The 11,977-nt window shown below is 34.6% G+C and overlaps 1 protein-coding gene across 2 annotated transcripts in view; it reads right to left on the bottom strand.

The window, feature by feature from the left end:
- Nucleotides 1–1,134: 1,134 nt before the first annotated feature.
- MTFR2 (mitochondrial fission regulator 2) overlaps nt 1,135–11,977 on the bottom strand; it is a 32,592-nt gene continuing 21,749 nt past the window's right edge. For both annotated transcript variants that reach the window (XM_027850756.1, XM_027850755.1), the window contains exons 7-9: nt 10,153–10,483; nt 3,370–3,541; nt 1,135–1,924 (exon numbers count right to left, since the gene is read on the bottom strand). In XM_027850756.1, the coding sequence (XP_027706557.1) occupies nt 1,844–1,924; nt 3,370–3,541; nt 10,153–10,483 (584 nt within the window). In that variant the 3' untranslated portion in view covers nt 1,135–1,843. The remainder of the gene's footprint in view (nt 1,925–3,369; nt 3,542–10,152; nt 10,484–11,977) is intronic.

Below are 11,977 nucleotides of genomic sequence, written 5' to 3'. Positions count from 1 at the left end.
ATGTAAGCCTCTTAAGGGTAGAAACATTTGCCATTACATTAGTAATCAATAAATACTTGCTGAATTGAATAAAATATTAGTTGAGGAAAAAATTGCAACAATGTTCTGGGTTTTGGTTTCTTTTTTCAAAATATTATTACTTGGGCCAGAAGATGTTATCCACGAACGAGTTCAGAGGCTTATCAACAGGCTGATTTGCAGAGGGAATTTTCCAGTTACAGCAACTTTCAAAGAATATCTACTAAGTTATAGACAGGTGGTGATCTGTATCAATGAAGAGAAAATAACAGTATTTCAAGTACCCATAATTTTATCATAGGATGCTGGAACAAGAAGAAGCCTTGCAGATCAGCATCTAGTGCCACTACCTCTTAACAGATGGAGAAACTAAATTTCAGAAAAAATTTATTACAATTGTGCAAGATCACAAAACTAGATGGTGGCAGACTCAGGCAGAACCCAGGTTTATTGATGCCCAAACCAGTGCAATTTCAACTAAATGCTTTTGTTTATCAATTAATAGCTTCCTCACTTATAATCTCCCCTACACACAATTTCCAGAAGAATACAAAGAAATTTTTATTTTTTCCTAAAAACAAGAGAAACAAACAAAACAATTTCAGAAAACTGAGAATTAATCACTACTAGGTGATTCAAAGAATAACTGATTTAATAAAGAAAGTCTTGTTTAAGGATCACATTTTTTTTCCATTCAGTTAAAACAGAAGAAATAAATTATCATTTGTACAGCTTAAAAGAAATTAAACAGCTTTCATTTCTCTCAGAATACCTGGACTACTTTACAGTCAGGTGGCAGCCTCAAACTCAGCATTATATAAATATCATGTAGAGTATCTAATTTATAAAGAAATGTGCACATCTATTAAGGAAGGGGAAAGTGATGTTTTTCTTCTCCTTTACTCCTAAACCCCAAACCTACTAGCAAAATATATTTCAGGACAAAATAAACATACTTCAATAGATACCAAGTACAAGTATGGAAAGTACATTTATTTCACAAACTATTTACAAAAGTTCATGTTAGAAAATGAATAAAGAACAGAGAAAAAAATCATGATACATACACATTTACATAACAAGCTTATGCAATGTTTAAGAAGCAAAAGATTCCCTAAAAATTTATATTTGCAGCACTTCGATAAAATCACATTTAAGGGCAAAAAAACAAACTGTGAACATAAGAACATGATATTAACAATTCTATAAGTATCAAAGTGCAACCATTTAGTGAGTCAACCTACAGCTGTTTGAATAAAGAAACTATAATCTTACAGTCTTTAAAGACCATCAGACTACTGAAAATTGAAAGCCAGCTGAAGATTTCTACACTTGAAGAAAAGGCACAAGGCTACCTACCTGAATTAATCAAGTAAATTAGGAGGGATATTCATGATACTGGCACAGCAGTTTTCATAAACTGGAAGAGGAGTTCTGATTCCTTAGCACCTTGTCAAGTAAATGGCTTTCCAATATTATACTGCAGTCTAAGGTTTCATTTATACACTAAAATGGTTCCTCTCATGGCAACACTTGAGCCTTCTATTATGAGAAATATGAGGTCATCTAATATTTGTTCTCAAGATACAACTGCACAATAAAGAAAAACTTTCACACATTTCATTCAGAAGTTTGACTGCTGGGAAATCTATAAGAGGTCACATAGGTAGGCTTGTGAGTTTTTCACAGTTACATATCAATATATTCCAGTGCACAAATTTTATTTAGTTGCTTTAAAAAGTGGTCCTGCCACTATTTAACACATTATGAAGCACATGCATTTTCCTTCAAGTTTGGCTCATTCTTAACTAGAGAAACAAAGCTTTTAACAATGACACCTTTGTGGTACTTTGTCAATTTCTTCTTGGGTACACTGTCCATTCGGCTGCAAGATAGGACGTCCAAACTAAAATTAAGCATATTTTAAAACACAAAAATTAATTGAACATACTGTGAAAAAGACAAAATGCAAACAAATGTTTAATCAATGGCCAAGTATCTCAATACCTCACGGAGCTAAGGGGCATGAAGAGTAAGCATAAAGCATGGTCCCTACTGTCAAGGAACTCACAATCTAATTAATGAAAAAACAATTAACATGTATGAAATAATTTTTGAATATATGATAGTATAATAACATCTGATTTATCTACTATCTTCATATAGTTCTTTGGATAAATATCACTTTAAGCTTCAAATTTTATTTTACCCATTTTCATGGAAATCTTCCATCTTCTTTGCCCTCTTAAACAATCTACTGAACATAATTTAATTTTTTCTTAATTATTTTGAGTCATTGTTTATTGGATATTAGCTACTATTCTATGTTGCAATACAGTAATATCCTTAGAATTACTGAAGTATGTGAGGATGTCTGCTGCCTCATATCTCCTTCTTTACTGCCAGGATATCAGCTGTAACTTCTAGCTACTTTCTGCATATCTGTGTCTAAAGCTGCCTTGACAACATCTAATTTTCTGCTCCTAAAGAACTATGGGCTGGAAAATAAATGAGCAATATTAGTGGAACTGAAGCCAAAATAAAAGTGTAAACAGGATCTGAGTGAGGGCCTATAGAGCTGTCCTAAAAATAAAGTATTTTAGGTGCTCAATAAATGTTTATTATTGATGATTATTTATTTTTGGTCGACCAGATAGAAGCTTACATTTATATATCATATTGGATACCTAGGTGGATCAGTGAATGGAGTACTCAGTCAAGAGAGTCAGGAAAACCTGAATTCAAATCCAGCCTCAGCCACTTAAGAGCTGCTGGGTGACCCTGGAAAGTCATTAACTATCTGTTCACCTCAGTTATCTCATCTGTAAAAAGAAGACAATAGCATCTACCTCCCAAAGTTGTTCTAATGATCAAAAAAGGTAATAACTGTAAAGTGACTGGCACATGAACGGTGACTGGCATATAGTAAGCACTATGCAAATGTCAGCTATTATTATGTTAAAAGCTGACAAATCACTTTACATGCATTATTATCATCTCAAGTTGTGGCTCAGTCACTAGTTGTATAAACTTGGGTAGCTCACTTAAAATAAAATATAAGGAATGACAGTACTGTTTTGAGAATCAAATGAGAATTTCAAAGAATAAGATGATTATTATAACTGAGAGGGAAAAAAAATCAAAGTATTTCAGTTTAAAAAGCCTAATGCTATGAGTCACAAGCTACAGTGGAGATAAATAAGACATAGTAATTAGCATCAACAAAACTATACAGCCAATTATATTTAATTACATCAACAGAATTTGGACACAAGATCTACCTTCAAAAATCTGTCATATAAATAGTTTACTTCTGAAAAATATCTTGATGATATACTATCATAGGGTTACCTTTGGAGTTTCTGGACTGGAAAATGAAGAGTCCCAAGAACTACTTTCTTTTTCAAAGGAATCACCTTCCTGGAACGCAAATTTTTGCTTAAGGGCATGAGAAATTATAGACACTGGATCCCAATGAGAACTTTGTCTTCTTGACTTATGAACAGGTCTCCCTCCAGGTGACCTATAGAAATTTCAATAAATTAAAACTTTAATCACCTTGTTGATAGGTATAGTGCACATATTTAGGTACAGAAACTTAAGGCAGAGCTTGACAAATCTGCTTTGTATATAAAAACCTTCATATTTAGAAAAGTAAAGGGAGATTTTCCCATCAGTTATCATCGATGAAATTTTGAGAATTGAGGCATATAAGGAATTGCCAAAACTGTAACACTAAGATCATTATCCAATAGATAAGTGATGAAAGGACAGGACTAGTTTTCAAAAGAAAACATATCCCAAATTACTAACAATAGAAATGCAAGTTAAAACTATCAAGATTCACCTTTCAAATTGTCAAAGATGGGGAAAAAAATCAATTTTGGAGTGATATGGGAAGACAGGTTTACTAATACACAGTTGGTGGTCTAGCCTTTCTGGAAAATAATCTGGAACCATGAAAGAAAAGTCAAAAAATTGTTCAGACTCTTATGTCCCAGTAATCCTACTGCTGGAAATATACTCCAATGAGGTCAAAGAAAGACACAAAAGTTTCATATATATACATATACGAAAACATTCACAGAAGCACTTTTTATGGAAAAAAAAGAATTGGGAAAAAAGTGAGCGTTCATCATTTGAAAGAGTGGCTGAACAAACTGCAATATTACTGTAGTGGAATATAACTATGCAGTAAGAAATGGTTATTATGAGTAATTTAAACCTAAGGAATTAGGAAGACGTGTTATGAACTGATGCAGCAAAATAAGCAGAACCGGGGAGCAGTAAGCATGATTGCATAAAGTAAATGAAAAGATCTCTAAAAGGGAGCTCAACTCTTCAGTAACTGAAAAAGCATTATCATCCCAAAGAACAGAAAATGCAACAGCCGTCAGCAGAGGGATGTTATGTTATTTAGCATTGAGAAGACTAGGGAGCATATGACAGCTGTCTTCAGTCATTTAAAATTTTGTCACATAGAAGAGGGATTAGGTTTGCTCTCCTTAGCCCAAAAGGCAGAACTAAAAGCAATGGATGGAAGTTGTAAAATGTTGAGTTCTTACCCCAAAAGCTTGGATCTTTGGGGTTTATCAAACACTATATTCCTATGGTCAATTACTCCTGCATATTATGTACCTAATCTATTTCACTGATCCCCCACTATTTCTTAGCCAGTACCAGACTCTTTTCATGACTACTGCTTTATAACATAGTTTGAAATCTAGAAGCACCCAAGCCATACTTTAAAACAATTTCCTCTACAACCTAGCATTCAGCCTTTGCTTGAAGGTTTTCAGTGAAGGAGGTCTTGCTGTCTCCTAAGGCAGCCCATTTCAGTTTTGTATTGCACTATACAAGCACAGTTCAACATCTTACGCCGTATACCAAGATAGGGTCAAAATGGATAAATGATTTAAACATAAAGGGTGATGTCATAAGCAAATTAGTGGAGCATGGAAAAATGCACCCGTTAGATCTGTGAATAAGGGAAGAGTTTATGACCAGACAAGAGATAGAGAACATTACAGGAAATAATTTTGATTACATGAAGTTAAAACGCTTTTGCACAAACTAAACTAACGCACCCAAAATTAGAAGGAAAATAGGAAACTGGGGGTGGGGGGAGAGAACTTTAAGGCAAGTTTCTCTGATAAAGGCCTCACTTCTCAAATATATAGGGAATTGAGCCAAATCTATAAAAAAGTCATCAAAGCTACCAACAGTCACATAAAAAAATGCTCTAAAAATCACTACTGAATAGTGATTAAAACAACTCTGAGACACCACCTCACACCTGTCAGATTGGCTAACATCACAAAAAAGGAAAATTACAAAGGCTGGGAGAAAGTCCGAGTACAGGTGAATTCACACACACAAACCGTCTTCCAATCAAGTGGCAAAGTTACTGTGATGCGGGCAAAGCTCCAAACTTACAACCTAATGGGGATGATACTAATGCTTATATGAAAAGGGACAGGAAAAGGAATGCCAAATATGCTAATTAGGTGATTGGGCCTCCCACCCCCACTAGATTAGGGAATGGTCAGTATATGCAAGCAGTCCCAGGTGCTAGGCTGCTGGAATGTATGTGAAAACTAAGGGAGTCAACAGAGATAGCTTTGTTGAGGGGACAAGATAGAAGGGATGCCAGAGTACGGTCCTTGGAGATCAGGCTCCTTGGGCCAGGCACCCTGAGACAGCTTTTATCTGAGGAATTACAGGGTCAGGCAATAGAGAGAGATTTCCTTTTGGGGGGGAAAGGGGTTGGGTTACTTCCAGAGACATGGTCTTTGCCTTTTGGGGTCCAGGTCCTGTCACCCCATCAAAACTAGTTCAACCACTCTGGAGAACAACTGACCCAGCAATACCACTACTACATCTATAGGCTAAAGAGATCAAAGATTGAGGGGATGCCCATCAACTAGGGAATGGCTAAACAAGTTGTACACGATTGTAATGGAATACTATTGTGCTACAAAGAAACGATGAGCAAGATGGATTCAGAAAAACCTGGGAAAATTTATATGAACTCACACAAAATGAAGTGAGCAGCACCAGAAGAACACCGTACATGGTAACAGCAACATTGTCAGGATGATCAACTGTGAAAGCTCCTCTGGATCAAAACAATTCTAAAGCACACGTAATTAAAAATGCTATCTACCTCTTGAGAGAGAAATGATTAACTTTGAATGCAAAGTGAAGCTTACTTTTTTTTTTGCTTTATTATAATCACTTTATTTGTGTCTTCTTTTGCAACATGGCTAATATGGAAATGTTTTGCATGACTTCACATGTAAAAAGTAAAATAAAATATGGCTAGGACTAGATGGCCACTGAGGGCCCTTCCAACTCCAAAATTCAGTGAGGGAATGCAAAAAGATACAGAAGGCGAAGTACCAGAGAAAACTCATATTAAATTTCAACTTGATTTTTTTTTTTTAGCAGCAGGAATTTACCAAGTTATTTTTCACATTCTACCTCTTTTTGGCCCCTTCAGGAGAAAAATATACTTTGGATAGGGATATTTTAATCCCTAAATTGTTTGGGCAAACCTTCTTCTACCTCACCTCTCTAATCTCAGCTCCCCAGCCTTCTCTGGGAGGTTAAAGTACTACTAATACTTCATTACAGAAACTTAGATCACTCAAACCCGAGGCTGAATTTTGAGTGGAAACTTAATTATCTACAGTAATAGAGGGGAGAAGTATAGATAATCCAGAGACAGCACTAACTGTGCTTCTGGGTGCTGGAAAGAGCACAGAAAACATATGACTGAAATGGAATATATTGTACCTTAAGAAATTACTTTCCAAGAAGAGAAAAGCATACTGGAGAAGGAATCTGGAGTTTAGGGTTCTAGTTTCAGCTCCCCCACTAACAAGCTACATAATCTTAAACAAATACCTTAACTTCTCAAAACATGAATTTGTGTGTGTGTGTGTGGGTGTATTAAATGAAGTTAGACTAGATTATTTCTGAAGTCCCTTTCAACTCAAAATTTTGATGGCACTACAGTTTTATCTCCCTGCTCCCCGAATTATGGTTCTAATCTCTAAGTCACATTGCTAATCTATTATTTTTCAACCCATACCATAACCTAAAAGGGCCCCATGCCTAACTGTCTTTGCTAATTGTACCTTATTAATAGATAGTGGAACAATCATTCACAGGAGGAGTCTACCCTAAGCTAGACAGTGAAGTTAAAAACTAAACAGTAAGAGAGAAACTTTCCTAAACTACAGAATTGACTGAAAAACAGTAAGTTAAGCATCTGGCAACCCAAGAAATATCTCTATGCCAAATCTGCTATACGTTTTTAGACTTGTCAAATGATACTGTACCAAAACAATTCCTCCATGTGGACACAGAAACTATACAGAGAATTTTTTTTAAAGCCCTATGAAAATATACTTTTCCTTTCTATATGAAGATGAATCTAGTTACTTTCTAATAAGGCATACACTCTCCCCAGGAATGATAACAGTTCACTTCATTTTAACTGAGAGGCCTTTAGTATCCAATAATATCTATAAAGAGGCTTAGTTGAGAATAGCATGTATCCAATGAAATAAATTTTTTCTCAAAATCACTTCTCTATAATAACAAAAAGAAATTCCATTCAAAATAATTACAAAAAAGATCAAATATTTGTGTATCTGTCTATCAAAGCACACAAAACAGATTCACTCTGTTGAAAAAAAAAAAAAAAAAAAGAGGAACCTAAATGATGGTAGGAATATTCCGTGGTCATACCTGGGCCATACTAATATAACAAAAATAACAAGACTACAAAAGTTAGTCTACAACTTTAATGCCATACTAAACTATCAAAGGAATATTTTATAGAACCTAAAATAACTAAATCCATGTGGAAAAACAAAAAAATTAACATATGAAGGAAATAATGAAAAAAGGTAGAATAGGGGGAGGGGGAGGAGGAGATTGGTGTTACAGGGAGAACTTCCAGACTTCAAACTATATTATAAAGAGGCAGTCATCAAAACCATTTGGTAATGCTTAAAACAGACCAACAGAACAGACTAGACAAGGAAGAATCAAACAATGGAACTTAACATTAATCACCAAACATTCAACTAACCAGAAAACACAAATTACCAAGAAAAGAACTATTAACAACAACTCTATGAAAAAAATTCCAGATCACTAAGAATAAGAAAAATGCACATCAAAACAATGCTAAAGTTTAATTTTACACCTAGCAAATTGGCAAAGATAAAAAATGAGAATAGTAAATGCTAAAGGGGTAGTGGAAAGAAAACTGATGCATTGTTGATAGAGCTGTGAATCAGTATATCAATTTGTAGTTATACCAAGAAAGTGTCTAAAATGTCCATACCCTTTATTCCTGAAAAAACGTGCTACTAGGCTTATACCTCAAAGGGGTCACTGATAAAAAGCCCCTTTTATACCAAAATATGTACAGCAAAGAAATGGAAACAAAATAATGTCCATCACTGGGAAACAGCTAAACAAATTGTGGTGCATGAATATAATGTGCTACAAGAAATTACAATTACAACGAATACAGAAAATCATGGACGGATTTACAAGCTATCCATTACAGGTGATGGAGTTACGGTACAAAATGAGACAGATATTTTTATATACAGCCACTAAGGGAATTTGTTCTGCTTGACATGCATATTTGTTAACAAGAAATTTGCTTTTTTTATCCAATGGGGAGGGGGTAGGAGAGAAAGAAAACAGATTTCTGTTAATTTAAAAAAATAAAAGGAGAGAAGTGTACAGATATGTAACACTGTATGCACTTTCACACAAAGTCACTGCATTATTTGTCTTATTCAATTGTTTTATTTTGTTACAAGAGAACTCTCATTGAAATAGGAATAATCTCTAAATGTGGTAACGGAAAAACAAAACTCATCAGTAATTTCCTTTTTAAAAAGAGAAAGATTCAGAAAAACCTGGAAAGACTTACACGAACTGATGCAAAATGAAGTGAACAGAATGAGGAGACCGTTATATACAGTAACAGCAGTATTGTTTGATGAAGAACTGTGAATGACTTAAATATTCTCAGCAATACAATGATTCAAGAAAATCCCAATGGACTAATGATGAAGTATACTATCTGTCTCCAAAGAAAGAACTGATATTGTTTGAATACAGATTGAAGAATGCTATTTTTCTTTCTTTCTTTCTTTCATTCTTGTCTTCTTGTACAAAATGACTAATATAGAAATATTTTACATGATTGCACATGTACAACCTATATGTGATTGCTTACCAACTCAGGCAAGGGGGAAGGCAAGGGAGAAGGAATAGAATTGGAACTCAAAACTTTTTTTTTTTTTTTTGCTTAGGCAATCGGGGTTAAGTGACTTGCCCAGGGACACACAGCTAGTAAGTGTCAAGTGTCTGAGGTCACATTTGAACTCAGGTCCTCCTGACTCCAAGGCTGGAGCTCTATGCACTGTGCCACCAAGCTGCCCCCAGAACTCAAAACTTTTTTTTAAAAATGTTTAAAAGATTGTTTTAATATGTAATTGGAAGAAAAAAATAAAATGTTAAAAAAATAAAAAGAGAAAGATTTACAAGATCTAATGCAGAATGAAGTAAGCTGAGCCAACAAATACACATAAAGCATTATAATAATGTAAATGGAAGAGCAAAACAATCAAAAGCGAATGCTGCAAAATTACAAAGAATAAGCATGGTCCCAAAAAAGAAATATGCCACTCCTCTGCAGAGATGGGAGGTCACAGTTGTGGTGCACTGCATGTATTTTCAGACATTTGCAATATACTGATTGGTTTTGCTTTTTTCCCTTCTTCCCCTCCTTAAAAAAAATTTTTTTTTAATATGAGATGGCTCTCTGACAGGAGGGGAAGGGACACTGAAAGAAATTCTAGTGATGTAAAAAATGAAAATATATCAGTAAAAGTTTATTTTTTTAAAAGAAAAATTGTTTTTCTGTGTAAAGTTAATACAGTTAAGTTACAGCATCAAGTGACCTAAATAGCCTAGATAATGTGTTCTGTACAATGAATTCTTAAATGTTGTATTTCTTCAATATTTAAAAATTTCATTTAAATCAAAATCCTCACTGGGGAATGTTTATTTGTATATCAAATTAAACCAACTTACCGTTCAATAGCACGCAGCTTGACTTTATCCATATCCTTCAGAACATCCATTATGCTGGGAACATCTTTAGTTCTCTGGTTTTTTGCACATTTGCTAGAGTCGGTCTTATTTGTAACATGGCGCTCTTTTATAAGTCCATCTCTTGAACTGCCTGAATCACTGATATCAGATACCGATGGAGTAGATGAAGGAGGTAGAAGAGGTGGAGGAGGTGGAGGAGGGGGGGGATGAATCACTGAAGGTGAAAAGCATCGTGGTACAGAGGAGTGTGAAGAGGTCGTTGATGGTAGTGGTCCCAAATTATCAGGCATGTCATATGATGTCAAGGAATCTAAAAACAAAAGTTTTCATTTAAAACGCATCTCAGGAAGGAGGTTCAGCAGTACCAGAACTTAACTCTATTATAAGGAAGTAATTATCAAAACTATCTGGTATTGGCCAAGAAATAGAAAGCTGGATCAGTGGAACAGAGTAGACACACGATACACAGTGGTAAATGATCAGAGTAACCCTGTATCTGACAAATGTAAAGATTTAAGCTTTTGGGATAAAATAAGAATACACTATTTGGTAAAAATTACTGGGAAAACTGGAAAGCAACTTGGCAAAAATTGGGTACAGAGCAATATTTTAAATACCATTTACCAAGATATGGTCAAAACAGATACATGAACTAACTATAAAGGGAGATTATCATAAGAAAACCAGAAGAACATGGAACACATTACCTATCAGATTTATGGCCAAAAGAACTTATGAATAAACAAGCGACAGAGAGCATTGTGGGATGTATAATGGACAATTTTGGTTACATTAAATTAAGTTTTTATACAAATAAAAGTTATGTAGCTGAGAAAAGAAGGAAAGCAGAAAATGGAGGAGGGCAAGGGAGATTTCATAGACAGTTTTTCAGATAAAGGTCTCATATCTCAAACATATAGACAACTTTGTCTAATGTGTAAGAATGTGAGTCATTCTCCAACTGATAAATGGTCAAAGGATATAAACAGGCAGTTTTTTGATGAAGAAACCACACCTATAGTCATATGAAAAAATGCTCCAAATCATTAATGATTAGAGAAATGCAAATTAAAACAACTTTAAGATATCATCTCACACCTAGCAGACTGGCTGAAATTACAGAAGGAAAAAATGACAAATGTTGGAGGGGATGTGGAAAAATTGGGACACTAATACATTATTGGTGGAACTATGAACTGATCCAGCCATTTTGGAGAACAATGGAATTATGCTCAAAGAATTATAAAACTCTATATATACCCGTTGACCCAGCAATACCTCTATTAGGTCCGTTTCCCAAGATGATCAGGGAAAAACAAAAAGAAGCTGTATGTTCTAAAATGTTTATAACAGCTCTCTTTGTGGTGGCAACGAACTGGAAATTGAGGAGATACCCATCAATTGAGGAATGGCTAGACAAGTTGTTGTATATGATTGTGAAGAAACACTAATGTAAGAATACTACTACTATAAGAAATGATGAGCTGGTTGATTTTAGAAAAACATGGAAAGACTTACATTAAATAATGAAAAGTGAAATAAACAGCACCGAGAACACTGTATACAATAGCAACAATATTGTTTGAAGAATAATTGTGAACAACCAAGTTATTACAAGTATTTTACATACTCAAATCAACTACACAGGACTTATGAAAGAAGATGCTATCTACCTCCAGATAAAGAAAGTAGAAGTATACATAATATAGTTTTATATACATTTATAAATCTGTGTCAGGGGCAGTTGGTGGTGTAGTGGATAGAGTACCCGCTCTGGAGTCAGAAGGATCCAAGTTCAAATCCA

Source organism: Vombatus ursinus, unplaced genomic scaffold (assembly GCF_900497805.2).
Source record: "Vombatus ursinus unplaced genomic scaffold, bare-nosed wombat genome assembly UNPS02009132.1, whole genome shotgun sequence".
In the NCBI taxonomy this organism is placed as follows: Eukaryota; Metazoa; Chordata; class Mammalia; order Diprotodontia; family Vombatidae; genus Vombatus; species Vombatus ursinus.
The sequence above is the reverse complement of the archived record's forward strand: the minus strand, read 5'-3'. Positions and strand labels throughout refer to the sequence as shown.